The sequence below is a fragment of the Dermatophagoides pteronyssinus genome, unplaced genomic scaffold (genome assembly GCF_027571235.1).
Source record: "Dermatophagoides pteronyssinus isolate colony J.1.1.1.1 unplaced genomic scaffold, Derpt_VIB-CSIC_2022.12 sq0006, whole genome shotgun sequence".
Lineage (NCBI taxonomy): Eukaryota > Metazoa > Arthropoda > Arachnida > Sarcoptiformes > Pyroglyphidae > Dermatophagoides > Dermatophagoides pteronyssinus.
Window position 1 is genome coordinate 1761440 of NW_027461530.1, and position 27078 is coordinate 1788517.

A 27078-nucleotide genomic window follows, 5' to 3' on the forward strand; every position below is an offset into this window, starting at 1 on the left:
ATTTTCATTATTTTTTTCAAATAAAAAAGTCTAACAATCGAAGTGAATTTGACATGAAAAAATCTTTTGGATGACTTGAATAATAATTTAATAAATAAATGCAAAAAAAAATTTGTTACAAATGAACAATGAACACTATGGTTTAATTCGTGCCTGAATAGTTGGCCATCCATTTGACATCCGTGAATTATTATTATTGTTGTTGTTGTTGATGCCATAACCATAGATGGGCTCATAAACATCATTAATAGATACGTATGGATCTGAATCTGTTGATGATTCATTTGTTGATGATTTTGATTTTGGTATTTTTGTATTAATATTATTATTTTGTTTTTTCTGTCGTCGTGATGTAAGTATATTAATATAATTAGATGAAAGAACTTTACGCATCATCCAATTTAAACCTTTCGTTTTTGTAACATTGGCTACATTAACATCATCATCATCATTATTATTATTATTATTTGAATTATTTTGATGATGACGATGATTTGTATTATGCAAACGATTCGATGTAACACGTGCTTCAAGACCTGAATAATATGGATCTTCATCCAAACGATTTATATTCATTAATAGATTTGGGCCATCACCTTTTAATAAAAATAAAAATAAAAATGATTAAACAAAATGACAACAGAAACATTGTTATTACCTCTAAATGTACGATTAATCGATGTAGAATTTGTTGAAAGATGATGAAATGAAGATGGACCAGTCACGGTTCTACCATTATTATTATTATTACTATGATAATATGTCGGCATTGATTTTGTCATCGAACGTTCATATCGATCATTAATTGTTGTTGATATCGGCCAATTTTTATTATAATAATGGTTATTATTATGATTGATACGGCCATTTTGTTCACGTTGATGATGATGATGACCATTTCTATTATTATTTAACATTATTGTTCCATAAATATTTTCATCAACATCATCATTATCATTTATTAAACGTTTCGTATTTGTACGATTTGATCTAGATTTTATTGTATTATTAGTTGTATTGGTGGTTGATAATATTTCATCATTATTATGATGATAATCCGGTGATGGAATTTCTACTGATCGTCCAATCGTTAAATTATTATGATTTTTTTGATTTTTTCTTGCCGATTTTATCGTATTAATTTGCCGGGAAAGTTTTTTCTTATCACGTGGTGGTAATTTTGGTGGTTTATTAGTATTAATTGTATTGATTGACATTTCTGATTGCCTTGATGGAAGCATAGGTGGATGAATATTTATCAATGTTGGCATTGAATGTGGTCCATTTTCATGTGAATATAATAATCTATTATTACGTCTATTATTATCACCAGTAAATCGATTATTATTATTATTATTATTTTTCCATGAATAATTATCACCATATGATGATTCGTTTATTTTTCCATAAATTGGATAATGATTATCATCATCATCATCATCATCATTAATATCATTATCTGAACCGTCATCATATTGTTGAAATATTGATACAAATTCTGGTACTGGTCGTTTCTTTTGTACAATATTACGATACATGACTGTATTGATTGATTGATAAAATATTTTTTAGTTTGAAAAAAAAGTTAATAAAAAAAAATCTTTACCTGGATTTAATTTTGATTTTAGCATATCCAATGCAACAATATTGATTAACATAACATAACAAGGCATATCTAATATTGAATCTGGATGATCACGAACAAAACCAATAATAATAATACATTGTTGTTCTAAACGATAACGATCAGGATATGCTGATTTTAATTCATTCATCATTGCCATTTCAAATTTTGACATATCAAATAATAAATATTTTTTCTGTAATTCTAAACAACCATTCATACGTTTAATATTATTATCTACACATGAATGACTGTAATCTAATGGATATGATCGTACAAATACATTTGACATACTATAACGTTTGATTAATATATTTCCATTATCATCGATACCGATACGACATCCCTATTTTTTTGTTTGCAAAATCAGGGAATAATCAGGGAATGAATTCAAATTTATTCAAATGATCGAAAACAAAACAAAAAAAACAAAAAACAAAATTAACAATTTAAATTTATTCAAAAAAATAACAAAACAAATAAATTAGAATTTAACCTTTTCAATTGAATTCATTAATTGATCGGTCATTGAATCTCTAAATGGATCTTCAAAACCATTCAAACCAACACGATAACCATCAAAACCATTATCAGTACCATCGATTATAACAGCAGGAACACGTACATATGCTTTAGCAATACGACGATTACGGCTCATAAATATCATTTTTGCCCATATTTCATCATCAATTTGTTCCCATTTACGTAAAACTTCGGCAATATGATCCTATTTGAAATGAGAAAAATGAAATTATATTGAAATCGGCCACCGGGCAATTATATTTTTCTTGAAAATAAACCAAAAAAAAACTATAATTTTTATCGGGCAAAAATAATTATCATTTTGATCTAGATTTTCTACATTGTAATATTTCATGTAAAAAGTTATTTATTTCCCGTTCGTTTTTTTCAGTATTAAACATTGGTCATTAAAGTATACAAAAACAGCAAAATAAGTAATCAGTTGACCAAACAACCAACAATAACAACATTGACCGCTAATCATTTTGTTTTGTTGTTGTTGTTGAAATAATTGATTGACCAACCAAAAAACTAACCGATTTTCTTTTATCCTCAAAAAAGAAAACATAATAGTTTTGACCATCATTATCATTCTCACGACAGATTAAAATCGATTTACCTTGTTGTTTTTTTGCCCTCTACGAACACAAAACACACTTAAATCATTGAATAGAAATTACCCTTGATCGATGGAATTTAGTTTTTGTTTTGTTTTGTTCAAATATCGTTCCAAATATAGCCAAAAAAAACATTCAATTCATCCTACATACACTCTTTTTGTTTTCTTATGGACAACAATTTCAATGTCTCTTCAGCACATCCAAGATTAATATATTTTTTTTAAAGCAAGCAAACAAGCGCGTAGTGGCTATATTTAGTCATCCAAAATAATCATCATCCAAAACAGAAAATGACTAAATTTATGGATCATCATCAAATGGTTTTGATGCATTGTATAAAATTCATATATAAGCCGTATGATGATAAATGACCTCGATGATGCTTATGGCCTTTCATCATCATCATTGAATGTCATTCATTTATTCATATGGTGACCAATCATCAAATTCTTGAAAGAAATAATAAATTTCCAAAAAAAATCTTATTAACAAAATCTGGTCAAAATAATCATCTGATCACATTGACAATGAAATTTATTTTCGCTGATAATTATCTTTGATGATAATCAACTTTCAATGTGTGTGTGTGGCGAAATTACTAACGTAGATAAACGTAGAGAAAGAAAAAAAGTCAATTAAAAACAATTATTAAAAAGCCACACAAACAAACAGAAACACAGATACAGAAAGTGAGAGATAAAAACAAATAAAACATTACATAATCGTTTTTTTTTTTTTTTTTGTTTAAATAGGTTGACAACAACAAACAACAAACAACAACAAACAAAATCAAGACAAGATAATTTGATGATCATCATCATCATCTTGAATGATTAAACATGGAAAGATTTTCTTGGAATGAAAATAAAAATTTACTAAAAACAGAACGAAACAAAACAAAACAAAAAAACATAATGACATTTGAGAATTCAAGTTATTGGAAACAAAAATTATTCATTATTTGGAAACATTTAGCGAAAAAAAAATATTTAGTGCAAACTGTTGAATTGAATTGATAAAAATATAAATGTATCGAAAATCATTGTCAATCTATGTCAATGTCAAACAACAACAACAACAACTTGGAACATTTAAAATTCAAAAAAAATGCTAAATTTTCAAAATTTAGCTTTTTTCTCTGATAAATATTATCATCAAAAAAAATGAAAATAATCAGTGAAAAGATGATAAAACAAGGTAAAATTCAAGTCTTTTACAAAATGTGGGAAAAAGAAAATAAATCAATCAATGTGGATGTGAAAATAGATTTTTTTTTATTTTACTGCAGCTCAGGTCAATGATTAATTTTTTTCTGTTTTTGTTTTCATCGATAACTTCAATGATGATTATGGCGAACATAAATTATACCTTCGAGGGCTAAAATGGAAAATAGAAAAAAAAATTTCTTGTTTCAAAATTCTAAATCAACGGTTCGATTCAATTATCATCAACAAGCAGTAACGAAAACAAGAACAAGAAAAAAAAATAAAGGATTGGCCAATATCATCATCATCATCACTTGAGAAAATATCAGATAGCGAAGCTACTGTTATGTTTGTGTTCAACTATGATGATGATGATATATCCACTTATCATCCAATGGAACATAATTGAAATGGACTTGGAAAAGCGCCCGAAAAAAAAAGTTTTATACATTTTTTGGAGTTTGAACCTTTTTTTTCATATGTAATTTATTACAATGATTATGGACAAGCATTTTTTTTTGTTTTTTGCTTCGAAACAAAACGAAAATGAATTCAAATTTCAATTGAATTTGTAAATCAGAATAACGTTTACAGTTTGTTGAAACATTGTTAACACTAAATGAATATTTATTTGGTCATTCGATTATTATAATAATGAAATAATTGAATTAATCATGTTTTTTTTGTTTATCGTTGTTGAGAAATGGATGCAAAACCAATCGATTGTTTCTTGCTACCACCACCACTACAACTATCATTTGAACGTTTTAATCCATTTGATTGCGATGATAAACTAATTGATAATGTTCTACCAATATTAGGTGAAATGGTTGCATTTTTATTTGAACCCATAAAATTACCGGTAGCTGTATCGTCTAATAAACCCGATACAATACTACCTTTCGGTGATTTTGACGAATGTTTTCCTTTTTTAAGACTCTTTGATGATTCGAATGATTGTCGTGATACAATACTAATTCTTGGTGATTTTGGCGAATGTTTTCTTTTTCTATGACGCTTTGATCGTGGTGTTGATTTAACATGATTAACATTTGGATTTGATTTTTTTCTATAATAAAAACAACAAAAACAACCAAAGAATAATATACAAAATACAACCATTATACTAATCATTGTGTTCAATAACAATCGCAAAATTAAATTATTATCGTCATCAGTAGTATCAAAACGTTTTTTAATGGTATATTGTAGACCACATGAATCAGCCAAAATATATTCATCTTTTGGTGAATCATAACCTTCACATGACAAATTTAATTGTCGAAATCTATATTCATATGGCATATCAGCTCTACATTCCCATTCAATAGATTGACCATTCGATCCAAGATTAAAACATTGTGCTACTTTTAATCGAACACGATTACAATAACGACCATCACATGTTAATTGTTGTATTGATTGATTTCGTCTTGTTTTGGTTAAACGACCAGATTCGAATGTTAATACATCAATATTTTTCAATAGGATACGATCATTTTCCTGTACCATCATCATCACAATCACTATGTTTATCATCATTAAATTTATTGAAAAAATCAATAACATTAAAGGATCAATATTACCACCACCACCACCACCATTGATCATTTATGTATTTTTTTGAATTAAATACAAAAAAATTGGCATTTCAATTTGTTTTGGAAAATTCCAATAACATTAATTAAGTTTATTTGTTGAACACATTGTTGTAATCAAATATGTTTATTAGAAAAATACACTATATTTTAATAATAACAGAACTTTAGAATTCAATCAATAAATGTCGAAAGCTTTTTTTCACCTTTTCGTGCTTATACATATGATGATAATGATCATCATCTTGATGACCTAAGCTTTGTTCCAGGTTGTTGTTGTTTTTTCTCTTCTTCATCTTCTTCAGAAAACGTTTCATTTCCAAATAATAATCATACTTGATGGGCAAAAAAAGTCATACTTTTAAGAAAACAAGGTATATCGATTACAAACACTGAATTGGAAAAAACAAATTCATATTGTCTTTTTTTGTATATTGTACGAAACAAAAAGCAAAAGTGTTAATGTCACAATGTTCAATATGAAGTGTGCTGACAACAACAGCTCAATATTTGCTATCAATCAATCAATCAATCATTGAATCAACAACTACCGGTAATCAAAAAGAAAAAAATCCTAGAATCAAAATCAACAACCAAAGCATCCACTACATATATATTTGATTTTGTTCATCTTCAATCTTCTTTTTCACACATAATTGATTGACACACAATGGTCATCATCAAGTTTTTTTAATCTTTTTTATCTTTTTTTTTTTTGGTGACAATTGATCAACGACAAAACACACAGTGGCCATCAATCAAAAGGATAACAATCAATTTTTTTTTTTAAATCATTTATCATTGAAATATTGATGTGATATGCAAAAGAAACAACAAGCAAAAGTGTCAAATTTCTCACACACACAAACGCACAGACAGAGAGAGAAAAAGATGTAATAGAAAGTATTTCATTCAATTATCACGATTATGATTCGTGAATGGAGAAAAAAGGATGATGATAATAAAGATGCGGCTACAGCCGCATCATTTCATTACAATCAAAAGAAACAAAAACAAAAATTTGAATACAATCAGCAAAAAAAAACAAAAATACCTTGAATAAATGTTCATGAGAGAACCACATTTCTTCATAATCTTCATATGGTGCAAAACGATTCATTGGTTGTTTTTGTTGTTGTTGATTGAGACCTGTATCACGGGATCGTGATAATATCTGACGTCGACTTATTGTTGATGTCATTATTGTTTTGTTGATTTTGCTCGAAATTTTTGTGAATAAAGATGAATATTTTCGAACGCAAAACAAAAGATGAAATTTTAAACAAAATTATTCATCGGAAATATTATTGAAGGATATGGATGTTGTTGGAAAACAAAAACTGTCAATCAAATTATTGATTGAATCGAATCAATAATTAATTAATTCACAAAAAACAAAACAAAACAGAAAAGCAAAAAATTTAAGCCACTCCTTTGATGAGATGAACTATTCGAGGTATTGATCATATCGATCAATCAATCAATCAATCAATCGATCAATCATTAATAATGAATGACCCGATTTGATACAGGTGGTGGTGGTGGTGGTGGTGGTCAATAAAAAAGGTAAAATGTTTGTTGATGTTGATGTTATTTGACTATTGTAAAAGTCAAACGGTCATATTCAGAAAAAAAATTATTGAATTTCGATATGAATCACGATTGATTTTTTTTGTTGTTGATCAAATGATGATGAAGAAGAAGAAGATAAAAGATTGGCCGAATCGATTGATTTTTTTTTCAATGAAACAATGAAAAAATTGAACAAGAAAAAAGAGAAATCGTGTACAAAGTTGATTTTTTCTTGATGATAATGATGGATCAATGGCTTGTTCCGTTGATGATGATGATGAAGATGGTTTTGATGTATCAGTGTGTGTGAATCACAACGATATATTTTCGATGAGAAAAAAAACAAAATTAATAAAAAAAAGAAGATCATCAATCATCATCATCAATGATGATGATGATCATAATCAACTGAAAATAAGATTAAAAGATTTTCGACGAAAAATCTGATCAGTTAATCAGGTCTTTGATGTCTTTCTTGTGTGTGTATGTCAAAATAGCCGTAAATATTCGATCAAGATCATTTCATTACATTTTTTTTTTTAATTAAGCTCACGACCTCGATAATGATAATGATGATGATGATGATGATAATGTGAGGTCTTTAATTTCTTTTTTCGCAAAGAAAATCAAGTAGCAGCACAAAAATATAGATTAAAATCGAACAGCCCAGAAAAAAAACAATACAATCATGATTTTGGGATGCTAAATATATATACCTGCTCGAGTATTTTGTTATCATTGTTGTCGTCAATCATTGTTGTTGAATTTATCACCATTTAACACAATATATAATAGGCACATTAGGTCAGAAGAATATTATCTTTTCTTTTCTATTGTTGTTGTTGTTGAAAAAATTGAATTGAAAATGACCATTAAAGTATAGACAGATAAGTATAAGATAGGTTGAAACAATGACCAGATCAGATTCGGATGTCAATCAAAAAATAGAAAATGAAAATTACTTGTTTTCAATGAAATTATATTATGACAGGTTCTTTTTTTGTTGATGATGATAATAATAATAATGATGATAATGGCTTGAAAACTTTTATTTTTTGTTGAAAATGGATGAATTTTTTATTTTTGCTTTCTTCAATTCAATAAATCAGAGATTTGACTTAGATTTTTCTTGATGATTATGATGATAAAGAGATTGTCATTTGGGTGGAAATAGAATCAAATGATACGGAATATTATGTGCTGAAAAATATGAAAATGATTTTTTTGAAAGTTGAAATTTGAAATTTGATGAAAAATTTTTCAACCGTAAACAACAACAAAAAAAAAACAATTTTTTTGAATTGGTAGAAATGAAAAGTTTAAAAAGAAATAATAAAAAAACAACTTTAATATTTGAAAGGTGAAATGATTTAAGAAAATCAGGAAGCTATTTATGATTTTAGAAAGAAAGAAAAACCGATAACAAAAACAGTAAAAAAAAAAATCAGAAAAGGTAATTTATTATTTATTGACAATAATGGTTACAGGTTTTTTTTCTTTTAATTACAGGACCACAACACGATTTAATTTTGATAGCGATAACAAATACCGGGTGCAATTAATTTTTTTGTTCAACGATAAACAAGGTAGTAATGGTAGGCACGATTGAACTAACCGATCAACCAACTTTTTTTTTGTTTTGGATACAAAATGAAATCAGCTGCTAAAACATTACTTTTTACAACAAAAAAAAAAAAACTTATGGAACACACGCCAAACACACATACACGGTTAACTTGAAGGTGCTTTCTTGAATGAATGAATGAAGAAATTATAGATGAAAATTTAAGCGCCATAAGTTTGCTGCTTCCATAACTTGCTTTTTTCAAAATTTTCGTTTTCTGTGGGCGATGATTTTGTTTTGTCTCTTGTCCTGTTTGGTTCCAGAAATGAAAAAATATATTTTCTCTTCATTTTGTTTCTTCACAAACTTTGTTCTCATTGAAATCTTTATAAACGTTGTTGAAGAGAAACAAGTTTTCAACACTACTAGATCCTAAAAGGGAACAAGATCAAATTGATTTTTTTTTCTGTTTCTTGCCAAATTAATTATTTAACCAAAAAGTCTTTTTCAAAATTCTTCTTTTTATTTTTGCAATTTTTAATAGAGAATTTTTGCCATTCAAAATCATGGTGACAAATTTGTTCAATGTCAAAATGAAATGAAATGAAACAAATACGGATGATTAATCATCATTTGTGTGGATAATCCAAATTTGGATCGGTAAAATGAAAATATTCATTTGTTTTTGTTTTGGCTTATTTTCAATTGCTAATCAAAAAAAAACATCCTATAGGTGTGTAGGTGTAATCATTATCATCCTGTGTGTGTGTGTGTGTGTTTAGTAGTTCCAAAATGAATAATTATTCCTCAAATTCAAATCATCATTATCAATTAGTTTATTTGCCCTTTAAATATTGTCTACGAACAAAATTGGAAATCGGTAGCTCACACACACACACATACTTTGCTTGGTGCTTCATTTGTTTCCGGTTTTCTTTTTCATTCAATGAATGGAAAAACTTTTGAATTATGTTCATCAAACAAACAAACAAACAAACAAACAATGATGACTCAAACTGAATATTTTTTTGTTAAAGTTCAGCCCATGAATGGTGATTATCATCATCATCATCCTGATGATAATTTGTCGTTAAAAATGGCCAAATTTCGTCAACAAAATTTCAATAAATTGTTTGACGAAATTTGGGCAACATCAACAAGAAACAAAGAACCAAAAATAAAATTTTCAAAAAAAAATGATTCAACTTTGTGTGTGTAGGTATGTGGGTGGATGGATGGATGGCTGATGTCAAAAGGATAATGGAAAAAAACATGAATGAAACACGTCATTCTTTCACATCATCGTCGATGATGATGATGATGAGTGAAAACAAAAGAAAATTTTTTGATTCAAATTTTTATTAGCATCACCTGTATTTATTTAGATTTTATTGGATTCAAGAAAAAATTTTTAAATTTTATTGATTGATTAGCGAGAAAAAAAGATTTTTTACTTGAAAGGGGAAATTATTTATTTGTTTCAAAAAAAAAAATTTCAGGAAATAATAATGAGGAAAAACACAGAAAAAAATGTGTGAATTTATTTATGGCTTATCATCATCATCGTCGTCGTAATGATCAGTGATGATTACCATGATGGATAAAATGTTCAGGTGAAAGAAAATTTTTCTTATTAGTGGGGGTAGAAATAGCCAAGAAAGAAAGAAATTATTTGATCAGTTCAGTGTGATTAACAATAGAATGAAACAATTTGTTGAATATATATTTATTTGGTGGATACAATGTTTGTTTGTTTGTTTGTTTGTGTCAATACAGAAAAGAACAAGTGGGAAAAAAAGATGTTTTGGAATGTTGTTTGTGTGTGATGCGGATGATAATAATAATGATGATGATTATAACAATATATTCACCGGGTAATAAAATTAAAATTGAGATCAATAAAATCAGTAATAATTTTGATTAGATTTGATTAGAGGAAAAAGAAAATGTATGAAATCGTTTTACTATGACTAGATTGATTGATAGATTTTGATTAGTGTTTTGTTGGTTTGGTTTTGTTGGTTTCTTTCAATTTTCAATAATTTTCAAATTTGAATAAATTCATATCCTGTACACAGATAATAGTTGTTATTAACTAAACTATGTTTTAGGTAATAAACAACTAAACTAAACTAAGCTCTACTACATTGATCAAGCCAACTAGTAAAACGGGATTTTGTTTGATTTTGTAAATTATTATTATTATTATTATTAGATTTCATTTGATCATTATCATGATTATTATATGAAGATGATGATGAATTAAATGCTGTTAATTGATTATTTCTTTGTCGTTTAGCTGTTGTTGTTGTTGTTGTTGAATTAGTATTTTGTTGTTGTTGTTGTTGAGAATTTCTTACATTATTATTATTATTATTATTTGTACCATTCATTTCATCATCATCATCGTCGTCAGTTAATTCATCATCAGAACCAGTAGCATCATCATCATCATCATCATCATCTGGATCAAATCCATCATCATCATCTTCAAATTCTTCATCAATTGAATTTGCTTTAATTTTATTATTATGATTTGAATTATTATTCAATGTACCTAATGTTGATGTTAAACAATTATAATAATGATGATTATGATTTGCTTGATCCATTATTGATGGATGATGATTATGATTATTATTATGATGATGATTAAGATGTGGATTCAATGCCAATTGATGTGTTGTTGTTGTTGATGGATGATGATGATAACCATTATGATGATGATTATGATTATTATTTGTATTATGATGTGTTGGATATGTATCAGCTGCATATGCTGCTAATGGTAATATATCTACTGCTGCTGCTGCTGCATTTGCTAAATGACCAATCATTGATGAACATATTGGTGCTGTAATTGATTTATTATTATTATCCATAATTAAATTATCCATCAATGAATGATGAGGATGTTGTTGTCCATTTTGTGGATTATTCATTGTTATCAATTGATTTGATAATAAATGTTGTTGATGATGATTTTGTTGTTGTTGTTGTTGCGATTTAGATTTACCCGTTGTTGATGTTGTTGTTGAATTATTTCGATGTGATGAATTCATTGATGATGATGATGTACCACCACCACCATTCTGATGTTTCAATATATTCTGTTGTTGTTGTTGATGTTGTTTTTGTGCAAGTTTTTCCATTGCTGCTATTGGACAACCAGATAAGCTTTAAAAATTAAAAGAAAAAAATGAAAAAACAAGGAATTTAATCAAGAATATGAATGTAGAAATGCAAAAAAAAATACCTTCGATGTGAATTACGTGATGAATTAACATGACCACGACCATTACAACCTGGTGTTGGACATTTTAATATTGTTTCATGCATTGCAAGAACTATGGGGAAATTTAAAATTAAAAAAAATTTTAATCATGGGGAAAAAATTTGAAAATTTCAAAAAATAAAATAGACTTACTTTCCGGTGTTACTTGTCGTTTTCTTGGACAACCGGAAAGACTACGATGATGTGTATAAAGTCCTGTCGAATGTCCCGTACCATTACATCCGGGTGTTGGACATTTTGAATCTATTCCAGAAAAAAAAACAAAACGAATCAACAAAAAAATGAGAAAACAAAAGAAAATTTTAATAATAGAATATTCTGGCGAAATAAAATTTCTCGGGAAATTTCTCCAAAAACAAAGATAATCATAATAAAAAAAAAATTTAAATTCAAAACAAAATTTTTAAAAAAAATTACAAAATCCCCGATAATGTTACTTGTCAACATCAACATCGTCATCATTTTCAATGAAAAAACCAAACACAAAGCTAGTTTAAAAAACAAAACAACCAAACCAAACATTGTTTCAAGAGATTTTCAAAAACAATTGAATTGAATTCAGTTTTTTTTCGTTTTGTTTTGGTTTTTGATTGTTGATTTGATGAAAAACCAACACCAAAATGAAAAAAAAATTAATAAATTGATTTTTTTGCAATGTTTTTTATGGTGCCTGTGTGTGGTGTGGTGACAACAAGATAAACAATGGAAATCCACAGCAACAACAAAAAACCAGATTGAATGAAATTGTCAAACAAACAAACAAACAAACAAACAGGAATTGTGAATGAAATGAAATTTTGAAAATAATCAGAAATATAAAAAAAAGAAAAGAAAACCTTTTGGCAAATGTAAAAAACACTAGTTATCTATCTCTCTCTGTGTGTTTGTGTTTGTGTGATACCAGAATAATTCCAACAAAAAAAAACAATGAATTTGGTTATTGTTGGTCGGTATCTGGCGAAACAAAAAATTTGTTTGGAAATTTAAAAAATGAAAAATTTCAATTGAAATCAAAAATCCTGTTCAAAATGCATACACTGTTAAAAACCGCCTGAGGTTATATCCTCAGGTTTTGCTAGAATTGGGGTTATAAGTCCAAGAACAGAAACTCGGGAGTTATAACTCCAAATGCATATATCTATAGAATGATTGAATATTACTTGATTGTGAATTTATTTTTAATATCGTTTGATGATTAGGATTCGGATTTGATGATGATGAATTTTTCAATGAATCTTGTTCAATATTTTGACCATTATGATGATTAGTTTCTGAATTTAAAATTGATGGCCAATATTTTTCTAAATTTAAATCAATTTTTCTGTCTAATTGTTGTTGTTCGACATTGATTGATTGATCATGATTTTTAAATGCAGATAAATTTGCATATGGATGTTTGAATTGATCTTTTGTTGGATGATTATCATCATTGTTGTTGTTGTTGTTGGTCGTGTTAATAAAATCATTTAAATATGCTGATGCTATTGGCTGATGATTTACCACCGATGATGATGATGATGATGATGATGGTAGATTTGGATCGATTATCGTTGTCGATGTTGATGGTGATGATTGTTGTTGTTGTTGTTGTTGTTGATTTAATTGATATTGTAAAACACGTAGATAAAGGCTTGAAAGTGCCTGACTTTGAACGAAATTCCACCAAAATGAATTTAACATTTCGATCGCTTTTTTCTAGTTGATTTCGTGAAAAAATATTCAACTCTTCAATTCAACTGAATTCAAATTCCGAAATGATTTACTTAAAATTTACTACTCGATTCAATGAAATTCAAATGATCCGGAGGGCAACGAGCATCTGGAATCCTTAGAGAGATGAATCAATGCATTTTGCTAATGTTTGTCACATTAATTAGCCATCATCATCATCATTAGTTAATCAAGAAAAAACAAACAAACAAAAAAAAACATTTTTCAGAAAAAATAACACCATATAATCGATGATGATGATGAATTTGCTACTGGCATCATTTAGTTGTTAGTTGATTGGTTGGGATTGTTTCGATTGATACTGAAACTAAAATAACATATTTTCATTTGATGATATTAAGTGATGATGATGTCCCATGTGTCAAAATAGTTGCTGTTGTTGTAAATTATTACATAATGCTGAAAAACACAACATAACCCATCAATTCAGTAATAGAAGAAAACAAAATATTCATTAATTTCTAGGCAAAATTTTCTGTTTTTTTCTCCCTGTCGAAGATATTATTTAAACGCCCATGAAAATATATGAATTTGAATATATATCCATACATTCGTGTGATTTGATTTGATTTGAATTTTTTTGTTTGTTTGTTTGTTCGTTTCCTACTATAGTTCAGATAGATTGTGCGCATATACACATATGTCATTGCTATTTGTTTGTTTGAATATTTTCAAAAGAAAAAAAATTTGTTTAAATTTTGATTTTGCTTTGCTAAAAGATATGTGTGTGGTTGTTACGAAAAAAAATGAAATTCTGAAAAAAAAGTTATTTAAAAAAAATCTTTACACCATCCTAAATCCCAAAAATCAAAATGAATATAATAAACTAGCCGAATAAGGTAGAAATAGTCGACCAATTGATAATGATAATAATGATGATTGGAATCCATTTATCATTGGATTCAAATTTTTTTCCCACCAAGAATGGAATTCTATTCAAAAGAAAAAATTCATCATAAAAGACATCAATTTTTTTTGCACGCGTTTTTTTATCTTGATAAAAAATTAATTTTTACCCAAAAAAAAACGAAAACGAAATCGAAATAATTTTTGGATGAATGAATCCAATCTATACATTTGTATGAATGGTGTTTTTGCAGAATTCAGAATTCAAAAATGTTGTTGTTGTTGATGATTATTCCGCTGATTATTTTAAAATGTCAATTTTGTTTTTTTTCTCTACCATTTTTTATTTACTAGTGATAAATAATTTGTTTTTTTTTTGGTTGATTGCAAAAAAAAATTTTAAATGTAATTCTTGTTGTTGTTGTTTGCTGTGGCTGACAATGGAGATAGTTTCTGGGATAAATTAAATATCTTTTTCATCCACCCCTCACACACACATTTTGTAACATTAAATTTCATTTGATGATGAATTTTTTGCTGTGCAAAAAATAGAATTATTTAATCGTAAATAGAAAATCAAATTTGCTTGATGTTTTTCAGGAATTTTTCTCCAGTTTCTCCTTTCTTCCATTCTCATTTGTTGTTGTTGTTCGTTTGAATGTGATGATGTTTCATCATCAGTTATTGTTATTTTTTTTTCATAGATTTGAAATCCAGAAGAAGAAGCAGAAGAAGAAAAAAATCCATACAATAAAGATCAATGGATATACACAAAAGATAATAATTATCATTTTTTTCCGGATTTAGTTTACAGTAGTTGTTCAAACATAGTTGCTCGATTTTTTTTTCGTCAAAGAATTTTTTCGCTTCAAATGATTTATTTTGCCAAACAAACAACCAAAAATCAATAGAATTTTTCTGTATTTGAATGAAAATGAATTTTTTATTTTTTCCACTAAATGTTTCTACAAAATCTTAAACAGTCCGTGGATCCAGCATGGAAAAAATGTTTTTTTTTGCTATTATCCATTTATGCACACTATTACAATCGTGCAATCTCTGTGTTTGTTTGTTTGTTTGTTTGCTCTAAATTGAATAAAAAAATTGATCAAATCAACGGTTTTTATTATCATTAATCAGATTTTTTTTCTGATTTCAATCAATCGATCAATCAATCAATCAATCAGTCAGTCAGTCAGTCAGTCAGTCAGTCAGTTATTTTTTTCCAAAGGAAGCATATTCATTCATTCATTCATTAATCATCACGTGTCATTTCTCTATCCATTTTATCTTAATTTTCCATATATTTTTTTTTGTTGTTGTAACCATCTTTCAATCAATTTGGAAGAGAAAAATAAAATCATTCAAATGTTTCGAAACAATCATAGATAAATAAATAAATAATTGATAATTACAATTTCTAATATGCGAGATGAAAACAAGAAAGAAAGAAACAAAGAAACAAGAGAAAATTAATCTTAAATCAAGTTAATGAAATGTGTAATGTGTGTGTGTTTGTTTTGTCTGTGTTTAGGTGAAAATAAAAAGATAGAAAAGAAATATTTCTTTATTGCTGACGGAAATGGAACAAAATTATTATCACCATCATCATCAGTCAGTCTGTTCTTTGAAACAGTTTACGAAAAACCCCTCCAAAAAAACGTTCAACAGAACAAATCTTATTTACCAGTTTAGTTTTATCAATTGAAAGCAAACAGACAGAGACTTTGTTTTATTTTTCTTCTTGGTCCGGATTCCGGTTTCCTGATTGATGAAATTGAATGATAAAAATTGATGTAAATCTTTTTTTTTTTGCTTTGCTTTTCGATTGGTGAATTATTTTTTTATAATAGAAAGAATTCAATTTGTCAACAACCTATAACCATTCACCGACTAAAAATTCAATTACGAAATCATTTTTTTTTTTATTTTCACGAGGATAATGAGAAATCGGAAATGTGAATTTATATATTTGAGAAAAAAAAACTGAAACCCATCGCGCCATCTATGATTCGAAAAAATGAAAGTTTTAGTAAATTTTTTAATTTACCTTTTGTTATTGAATGTTCATATTGTGATGATAATGTTGTACTACCATTTAAATGATGTGAATTAACATTTAATGATGATGATAATGATCCATTCATCAATGATGATGATCTTGGTATACTTGCTGAAAGATCAGTATAATGTTTAATATTTGTTGATGATAGTTGATGATGATGATGATCATTATTATTATGGTTAATCAATGATGATTTACGTTTATTATTGTTATTTATTGATGATGATATCGAAATTGGATTTATTTTATTATAACATAAATTAGTAAATTTTGTTATACTATTAGAATCTTCGGGTAATGAAAGATTTGTTGAATTACTACTTGTCATTGAAAGATCATCATCACCATAACCATTATTATTATTAATAATTCCACTATAAAGTCCACCACCACCATTATTATTATTCGTTGTTGTTGTTGTTGTTGAATAATTATTACCAACACCAGCAGTTGGTAATGCTGGATAAAATTGTGAATGATGTGGATGTGTTACGGCTGTTGCCGGTGAATTAATTGCTGTCGCTGTTGTCATTATAGATTGTGGTGTTGCTACCGCTGCTGCTGCTGCTGCTGGAATATGTGGATGATGTAAAGAATGTGTTGCTGATGTTGATTGTGCGGAAGTTGGTTGTGATGGAACAGGTGGTGGTGGCGGAGCTAAAAATGCAGCATGCGGATGATACGGTGATTGATGATGTAGATTTGGTGGACAATAATAATGATAATGGTGATAATGATGATGATAATGATTCGATTGATTTATAATGGAACTTTGCATAACTGTTGTATGATGTCCATTATTACCACTGGATGGCGTTATTGCACCGAATGGATTATTTACTAAATCTGTTATTGGTGTTGCTGATGTTGTTGATAATAATTGATTAGAATTTTCTACCGGAACAAGTGCATTCGAATTGTTAATAGCTGAAGAATTTGATGATGATGATGATGATGATCCATTTGATGAATTGGAATCTAAATTGGAATTAAGATTAGATGTTGTTGCTGTTGTTGTTGATGATGTTGATGATGATGATGATGAATTTGAATTTAAATTCGGTAAAAAATGATAACGTCGTCTTTCATGATAGAATGTTTCACTTTCAACAATTCCACCGCCAACACCACCATTAACACCAATAACACTATTATTATCATCAAATGTTTGTCCATTATAACAACGATTATTGTTCAATTGATATGATTGTAATTGTTGTTGTTGTTGTTGTTGTTGCGAATCAATCGATGATGAATATGATGATGAATGATGATAATTATCATCATTACCATTTGACTGATGATGATAATTATCTTTATTATTATTAATTATTGATGATGATGTTGTTGATGATGATTGTATAGGATGATCAACATCAGGATTTGTATAACATGTCATTGCTGTATAGAATAAGCTACTTGCTGTATTATTATTATTATTTGTTGTTGTTGTTGTTGTTGTTTTGGTTGTTGTTGTTGTTGCAGTTGTTGTTGTTGTTGCTGTTGTCGATAATGATGATGATGATGATGTATTAGTAGTAGTATTTCGATTAGAATTATCATTTTTATTGATGATATTATTACCATCAATATCATCGTTATTATTATCATCATCATCATCACCAGAATCATTATCATCATCTGTATCATCTAAATCATCATCATCTGAATCATCATCTAATTCATTCATATTACAATTTACAAATGGTAGTGCTGTTGTTGTTGTCGATGATGATGTTGTTGTTGTTGATTGATTTAATCGATTACAATAATTATTAACATCATCATCATCATGATTAAATCCATTAATTGAATTATATTTTGATGATTGATTAAATTCTAAACTAGTTGGACCCATTCCTGTACGATGATGATTATAATGATTAAGATGATTAATATGATGATTTGATGTTTGTTCATTCGATATTAATGTATGACAATGGTCGATCATCTAAATGTTTGAAAGTCAACAAAAAAAAATATCATCATCATCATCAATGGATTATTTAAAAACTTTTTTTATTTCAAAATATAAAATGACGTAAAAAAAACAAAAATCTAATGTAATAAATTTCAACAAAAAAGTTTTTCTCCCGAAACTTTCTCTTCTTTTCATTTACTTTTCTCTGTTCTGTTGTTGTTGTTGATGAGGATGATGCAAAAACAACAACAACAACAAACATTCTAATATCGATTATAAATAATGCAAATGATAATTTCATGCTGTTTCATAGATTTTGGATCAACAACAATATTTTCAACAACAACAACAAATCAATCATAGCAAGAGAAGATACACATGGGCTTAACACCTTTTTTTTTCATCCGGGACAGAATACAGGGTGAATTATATTTTGTATTTTTCTTTTTACGAAAAAAAAAATATTAAAATATTCCAGATTTTATCCCTTGTTGTTGTTGTTGCTGTGATTGATAAGCATGGATTTATATTTTATATTGACATGTTCGCTATGCGATCTTACTTCACCCAATCATATATTTAGTGATTTGGACAATTCCTTCCTTTTTTTTTGTTCTCATTGATTCAGATATTCAATCAGATATTTAAATTCGTTTCGTTTTCTAGCATCCATTCAAGACTTTAAAATTGAATCCATCGATCGATTGATTCAAAAAAAAATCCACTCTCCAAATGCCGAAATTGGTCGTTTTCTACCCCCATGTTTTGATAAATTTTACCAGAAAAAACTTTTTTTTTGAAAAAATTCTAGTCACGTAATTGAGTGGTCAACAACAACGACGACGATATTTCAATCGTTTTCGTTGTTGTTGTTGTTCAAATTATCGTTATCATAAAGTGATATTATTGATAAAGTTCAGGACTTTTAGTGAAAAATAAAATTGTATCCAAAAAAAAACTAGAACGATTCTGGATGACTAGTTACCGAAAAAAAAACATAATGAATGATTGATATGGATATATCAAACGAGAAAAAAAAGAATAACGGTATATCCTTGATACAGTGAAAAAAAACTGTCAAACATTCTACACTACTAAATAAGATAGATAGGTAGTAGGCTACTACTTTTTTGTTTGATGATGGCCAATCTATCAATGTCTAATTTTGGGAGAAAAAAATGTGTGAATGTGTTGTTGAATTCACACATCCTTGTTGTTGTCGCTATTATTTGATCAGAATTGCGAAAATGAAAAGAATCATCTGTCATTTTGTTCTGACTTAGTAAAGTAGAATATTGGTTTGGTTTTGGTTTGGCAAGAAAATGGTAGCCACCAACAAACAAACCAATCATCATAGACCATTACAAACAGAATCAAGTCAGTAGCACTTAGCACATTGTTGTTGCCGTTGATGTTGTTGAAAATTAATTGAATCTAATTGATCACCATCAGAAACCAAAAGAAAAAAAGAGTGAGAAAAGAAAAAAATGGTCATCCAATTGATCATTTTGGCCACAAAAAAAATTTATTTCTAGTTAGTTAGTTTGGTCGGTTGGTTATCCGTGTTTCTAATGACAAAGAAAAACAAAATCAGAAGAAACAAAATCAACAACAACAACAACAGATCAAAGCTACCAACTTGACTGACCATTTTTTCCGCGAAAAAAAAACTAAAATAGAAACCGAAAATGTTTGTTTGTTTCCGACAAGCAAAGAACACATTAATTAAAAGGCCAATAGGATGCTGTTAGCCATTCAGTCAGCTATCCACCCACACACACACATCAACTAAATTCTGCAAATTCTATGATAAGAATTGGATAGAAGAAGAATAAATTAAAAACATTACAAGTTGAAAAGATTCAGGAATTGTGAATGAATGTTTTATGCGAAAATGAAAATATAAATAAACTTATAGCCCCAAGTGACGAACTAGGATAACAACAATATTCATTTTCCTATTCTCGAATTCGGGATGCCAACAGAAAAGTTAGTTATATCTTTAATGTGAATATGTTTTTTTTCTGCATCGGATTGATTGGATATCATCATCATCATCAGGTCACTTGGTTCCGGTCATTAATTCAAATTTCTCTCTCTCGCATGCGATGATGATGATGATGATATTATGCAAATATAGCCTTGAGATTTGGATAAAGAATTTTCGCATTCTATTCATTCATTTTATTTATTCTCTCTTGATGATTTTGGAACGAGCAAAAAAAAATTTTTGTTGTTGAAACTTTTTCGTTCGCTCGTTCGTTTGGCTCGTTTGCTTTCATGCAAAAAAAAAAATAAAAAATAAAAATAAACATGAACAGCAGCTAAACTATGATGATCCATGAAACATGTTTCAAAAATTCTTGTTTTTTTTCTTCCACCGTTTCAGTAGATTCAGAAAAAAACAAGCGAACGAAAGAGTCAAGTCCATTGAGTTGTTGTTGTTGTTGAATGAAATTTTTTTTTCTGAATTTGTAATAAGGTTAGGGTTAAGAGAACCGAAAAAAAGGGTTGAAAAACAAAATTATGGATCATTAAGATATGGTTACAAAAAGGACGAGAAAAAGCAAGGACAAGGCAACAATATTTCATAAAATATGGTAACCTTTGACACACCTGGCATCAGTATGTGTGTGTGTAAAGGGGTTTTGCAGAGAAACAACAGCAGCAGCAGTATTTTGTTGTTTCCAGGATCAAAAGAATTTACCCAATTTACAAAATGAAACTACAAATGTTTTTTATTTTTGATCTGGGATGATTTTTTTTTGAAAATTTCAAAAATCTAAAAATACGAAAATCCTCTGCTTTTCAAACAGAATTCATGTTTTTCACAAAATCAAAAAAAAAAACGAAAAAACAAAAGCCGATTATGACCGGTTTCGGAAAAAACGGAAAATAAATCCAAATGATGAATGTATGAATGAATGACCGATTTATCAATTCGAAAAACAAAGAGTTTTGTTTTAATTATTGAAAACAACCAGAATCCAACATCAAAATCAGTAGCTGACAAGCGGCAGCAGCAGAATCGAACCAAAAAAAAAAAAAAAAATAGAAAGTAAAATGGACATAACGTACACACGCACACAGATGGTACCGATTGACAATAACCGAACAGAAAAAAAAGTCAAAAATATCCGAAAATAATATTCCTGAATAAATAAATAAATAAATATATAGCAAACATATATTCTGATTATTCTGAAATCACAAGAATCAAAAATCAAACTCAAAAACTTTCTTCTTCTTCTTCTTTTTGCTATGTATACACAAAAAAATGGCAAATGTCGTCATCATCATCATGTGTCACACATGGTCAATCATCATTTGTAGAATTTCTCCTTTTTCCTTTTTTTTCACTTGGATATGCATATGGTTTGAGCCAGAAAAACCAGCAGTTAAAAGTGGCCATTCAATTCATGAATGAATTGATTTGAATTGAATAAAAATTGGATGTACCAGATGGACAATATCTATGATGTGAATGATTTTGGGTCAAAAAAATAATTTTTTTCTCTATTATTTTATTTTGTTTGTTTCTGCTAGAAAAGGGTTTAAAAATGATTGTCATGAATTGATTGAAATTAATCATATGCATACAACTATGTGAATTTTTTTTTTTGCTTTTTGTTGAATGATTGAATGATTCTGTAGAGAATAAATTCTGTAACCGATATGTATAGAGAGAGAGTGAGAGTGGAAATAGGCAATGTGATGATCCAAATGATAAATGATGATCAACAAAACGCACAACAGCACATCCATTTCATTTTCATTCAATTGATTGATTACAGCATACAACAACTAACCAACCAACAAAACAAAACAAAAAAAAATCGTGAGTTCCCAATTAGCAATGACGATGATAATAATGACGCCCTACTTGGATCAAAGATGCTGATGATGCTGATGATACTAATTAGACCCAAACAAATAAACAAACAAAAACAAAAACAACAGTATCAATCTAACTGGGGGTGAAAAAGAATGCTTCTTCTTCTTTTTTTTTGTTTGGTTACAGTAGAAGTTTTTTTTTTGTTTGGTTATCCCAAAAAAAAAAAATTTTCCTATTTGTTTTTCCACTGAAAGAAATGAGAATTCTCTATATTCTGATGTAAACAAACGATGTGGAAAAATAAATACAACAAACAACAACAACAACTTGGATAAATAAACATAGAATTTTTTCTTCTTTTTTTCTTTGGTTTTTGGATTTCGTTTTTTTTTTGGATATTTCAAATTCAGACATTTTATCCAGAATCGAAAAAAACCTTGATATTTTTTTTAAGTTTGTTGTTATTTTTGTGTATCCAATTAATACACAGACATGGATGGAAATAGCTTAGCCGTAGCTGCTTAACATCACTCATTTGATATACGGATCATGTATGTTGATCGAAGAGGTGACAAAATAAAATATATTCAGCTAAATCAAATAACTAACCAACCAACCAATAACCTTTTCACATCATTTATTTTATTTTGGTTTTATTTTTCTCGGGTATAAAATGAATTTCCGGAGAGTATTAATTAAAAATAATTAATTGAATCATTTAGTTTCATTTGGTGTAAAAAGTAAAAGTAAAGTAAAACAAAAAAAACGAATACCGCGATTAATCAGTTCAAAACACACACACATATCAGGGTGTGCAGTAGTCACTATTTACTAAGTCTGTTTTGAAATAAGTAAGTGGAGAAAAAGGAAGAAGAAGAAAAAAAAGTAAAAATCGATTTGCATATTGAACTATATGTGAACTGAAGAATTCATCTTGGATTTTCGTTTTTTTTTGTATTTTCAGAATGTTTAAATTTGAAATGTAGAAAAAAAATCATGAAACATATGTGCAGTGAAAAAAAACAAAACAAAACGATGCATTAAGGTAACCCTTTTTTCATTCGAATTTTTTTTTTGTTGTTGTTGTTGCTATTAACTATTAGCTGAAAACAGAAAAATCAAAGCTTTTTAAGCATCCATTTTTGTATGAATTTGTTGATGATGATATTTTGAGGGAGAAAAATATATATGCATCCAACAACAATTAGTTCAAGCGATTCTGGTTTTTAATTCTTTTTTTTTTCTGGTGGAACATTTGAAATTATTCCATTTAATAATAATTTCCATATTTAAATATCAAAAAAAAGAATCATTCTCAGAATATTTAACCATTTACATGAACAATGTTATAAAAATGATGATGATGATGATGGTTGTTGGTTTACAATTATCATCATAATCATTATATGGTTGTTGTTGTTATTTTTTTGAAAAAAAGTGTAGGGGGTTAAAACATGCAAAGAATATTTATTCTTTTTAAACAAGAAAAAAAGTCAAGTGAAGCAATTAAACTAGAATCTGAAAATATTTATCCAAACAGAGAAATGAAACGAAATACCGACATGTTTAATAATTGCCATCATCATCATCATCATAATGGTAGTAGCTATTTGAATTCTGCTATATATATGTTTCCCGGCTTTATTCATTTATACATTCATATCCCGAACACACACACACACACGGGAAAATTATCCGTATACACGAAATTTGAAATGTTTTTCCTTTCTCATTCTCTATCCGTGATTGTTTGGGTTTTTTTTTGATTTGATTTCAACATTCACTTTCATTTCTGCTTGTCTGTCTCGCTTTTTGCATATGATTACCTCTAATCATAATCATCATCATCAAAAAAAAACACGCACACAAACACTTATGAAACATTTATTTATAAGTTATAAATGAACAAATGTTATGGCTGCAAGCAAATTTTGTCTGCAGAATCCCAACCAAAAAAAACCAAAAACCAGAAGGATTCTTCCAGAATTATGGTAATGTGTTTTCGGTGTGTAATGATGGTTATGGGTGATGTGATCATGATACGATGCATATCACACACACACACACACACACTGACTGAATCAATCAATTAGTTGAACTAAAAGAGGAAAGGAAAGGGAAAAATTTCATCAATTTAAAAGAAAAAACAAAAACATGGAAAAGTTTTTTTCCATCAAATGTTGATGATGATTTTAGTCAATCAAAACAAAAAAAAAACTTAATTAGTCAGTCGCTACTACTATTACTACTGCTAATAATGGTCATTCTTTATCTCTTTCCATCACCATCATCATCATCATCATCGAAAAGCGCACTCAGGATAAATCTAATTTTGAAAAAAAAATTTTCAACGAAAAAAAATTCAACTTCATTGAATATTCATTCAAAGCGAAAAAACAGAAAAAAAATTCATCATATATGTAAATCAAATTCCCTAGATTGTCCATCTTCAATACTTTTTTTCGCTGTTGTTGTTGTCAAAATAATCAAATGTTTCATCATCATCATCATCATTTTTCGATTATTGGATGATGATGATAATAATTGAGAAAATGGAATAAAGATTAGTTTCCAAGCCAAAACAAGAAAAACTAAAAAACACATAATGATGGTAATGAAAATTCATATCTCGTATGAGTTTTTTTTAGATTTTTTTAGATTTTTTTTACAAAATAAATTAAAAGCGAATACATGTTAATTATAAATTATTTATGAAAATTTATGACGCAAACATTAAAAAAGAAATAGGAAAATCGATTGCCCTTTCATTTATTTTTCACGAATGTTTTTCTCTGTTCAATATTTTACCACACACGTAATATTGGTGGTGGTGGTGATGGTGGTGACACTTTGATTCTGAAATAAAGTGAATCAGGAGAGTGAGTGAGAAAAAACTTGATGATGTTTCGATTACATATTTTTGGAATGTAGAAAAAAAAATTAACCATCATCATCATCATCATCATCATCGTGATCATTATTCATGACAACAAATCACTACTGCTCATACAGATTCTCATACAGAATTTTTCTCTCACTTAGAATCCATCATCAGTCATTCAGTAAAGAATATTGTCACGTTTTTTTTCTTTTTGCTTTTCGTCTATGTGTTGATGGACCAATGGTGACAAAAAAAAAGAAAAAAGAAAAATCAAATTTTTTGTTTTCGATTAAGGCATTGAAAATGAAGAACTAAAAGAAAAAAAGTTCAAATGTTGTCAGCTGTCACATACACACTATATACATCACTTACGTCACTTACGTAATCATCACCATCATAATCATCAAACGAAAATTACAGAAATCTCAGATTTTGATTCAAAATTACCAAAGAAAAATATTCCGACATTTTTTTTTGGGCCTGTATACTTTTCATCCATTTTTTCGGATCGTTCGCATCAACTTATTCATCGATCAATCAATCAGCCAAACAAACAACAACCATCATTCACACATGATCCATAACATCAAGGGCGCGCGTTAATGTTTTTTTTCTTCTTTATGAAAAGCAAAGTTAATCAAAATGTTTGACTGGAGCAATTTTTTTTTCGATTAAAAAAATGATGATCATAAAAAAATCCTAAAGATTCACTATAGTAGTGTGATATATGATGATGATGATGGTCAAAATGAAATTACGACTTAATCTTACAACACGTATTATGTGATTATCAAACAGGGATCTATCTTTCTTTTTTTTAAAAACAAAATTAATTTGTCTGGATGATAATAATGTGTGTGTGTGCGTGGGAGGATTGGCTGTGTGTGTGTGGTCAAGTGATTATCATCATAGAATCATTGTGATCTAAAACCAAGAATTCAAAACCAACAACAACAACAACCAAAAAAAAAGTTAATGTTCATCATCATTTTATGATTGTCGTCTTCGTTCTTTGGTTATTATCCAAGAGAGAGATGAAAAAGAGAGAGAAATTGAGAATTCTTTTGATTCTTGTAAAGAATAGCAACGTTATCAAACAGCAACCAACGAAGAGAAGAAAAAAAACATCATAAATCCTATGATTGAATGGAATCACGTTTCATCGATTTAATTGAGCGATGAAATAACAACGTAAAACGAACGAACGACAACGAACATCACTTGACTATTTATCGGATCTTTTTTCCTTTCATCATCATTGTTGTTGTTGTTGTCCGTTTTATTCTTATATCCACATCCAGCACAATTTCTATTCCCCAGCAGAAAAAAACAAAAACGGAGAGAATTCACATCAAGGGAAAACTTGAGCTTGATGAAACACTTGAAACCAGAACCTCAGAATCCGAAAAAACAATTCTCTCTTTGCTTCTCTCATTCATTTACTGGAATTTCATTTTTTTTTCGAAATTTTTTCTCGTTGTTTTTTATTTTCTTCTGTTGATTACGTACACCAAACACTATCACAATATCGAAATCGATCGATTAGATTTTTTTCTGACTTTTTTCAAGTTTTTTTTTCTTTCATATTTCAATCGATCGATCGATCGGTTCAATGATGATGATGATCGTTATGGCTTGCAAAGCAACCCCGAACAGAAAAAAAAACCAGAAAATTTTCATTTCAAGTTTTTTTTTTCTCTATTGAAGAATTTTATAATAATATAAAAAATAGAAAGAATTTCAGTTCGATCGATCGGATCGATCGATCTGGTCTGAAAGATACCTGGCTGGTTTGGCTA

The 27078-nt window shown here is 28.3% G+C and overlaps 3 protein-coding genes across 4 annotated transcripts in view; all 3 read right to left on the bottom strand.

Annotated features, from left to right (window-relative positions):
• Positions 1-64: 64 nt before the first annotated feature.
• Positions 65-7741, bottom strand: LOC113790088 (uncharacterized). 2 transcript variants are annotated; one of them, XM_027339704.2, is made up of 5 exons: positions 6624-7741; positions 2121-2351; positions 1607-1970; positions 659-1540; positions 65-596 (listed from the first exon to the last, which is right to left on the bottom strand). In XM_027339704.2, the coding sequence occupies exons 1-5, from the start codon at positions 6768-6770 to the stop codon at positions 136-138; spliced, it is 2085 nt and encodes a 694-aa protein (XP_027195505.2). In that variant the 5' UTR covers positions 6771-7741; the 3' UTR covers positions 65-135. The 2 variants fall into 2 exon arrangements, with proteins under 2 accessions (XP_027195505.2, XP_075676610.1); XM_075820495.1 differs by lacking the exon at positions 6624-7741 and adding an exon at positions 2827-3237.
• On the bottom strand, positions 4584-5599 carry LOC113790089 (uncharacterized). The gene has a single exon (XM_027339705.2). The coding sequence runs from the start codon at positions 5580-5582 to the stop codon at positions 4659-4661; it is 924 nt and encodes a 307-aa protein (XP_027195506.2). The 5' UTR covers positions 5583-5599; the 3' UTR covers positions 4584-4658.
• A 2603-nt stretch (positions 7742-10344) lies between the features above and the next one.
• The window catches only part of LOC113790092 (uncharacterized), a 31315-nt gene continuing 14581 nt past the window's right edge, over positions 10345-27078 (bottom strand). The window contains exons 2-5 of the mRNA XM_075820232.1: positions 16628-18593; positions 12133-12243; positions 11962-12052; positions 10345-11882 (exon numbers count right to left, since the gene is read on the bottom strand). Of these exons, the coding sequence (XP_075676347.1) occupies positions 10838-11882; positions 11962-12052; positions 12133-12243; positions 16628-18593 (3213 nt within the window). The 3' untranslated portion in view covers positions 10345-10837. The remainder of the gene's footprint in view (positions 11883-11961; positions 12053-12132; positions 12244-16627; positions 18594-27078) is intronic.

What these genes read in the sequence shown, in the direction of transcription:
- LOC113790089 (XM_027339705.2), bottom strand. Translation starts at nt 5,582, where the DNA reads ATGATCAATGGTGGTGGTGGTGGTGGTAATATTGATCCTTTAATGTTA.
- LOC113790088 (XM_027339704.2), bottom strand. Translation starts at nt 6,770, where the DNA reads ATGACATCAACAATAAGTCGACGTCAGATATTATCACGATCCCGTGAT. An exon ending in CTCATGAACATTTATTCAAG is followed by an intron (nt 2,352 to 6,623) that starts GTATTTTTGTTT and finishes CATTTCAAATAG; the next exon opens with GATCATATTGCCGAAGTTTT. An exon ending in GATTAATCGTACATTTAGAG is followed by an intron (nt 597 to 658) that starts GTAATAACAATG and finishes TTTTATTAAAAG; the next exon opens with GTGATGGCCCAAATCTATTA.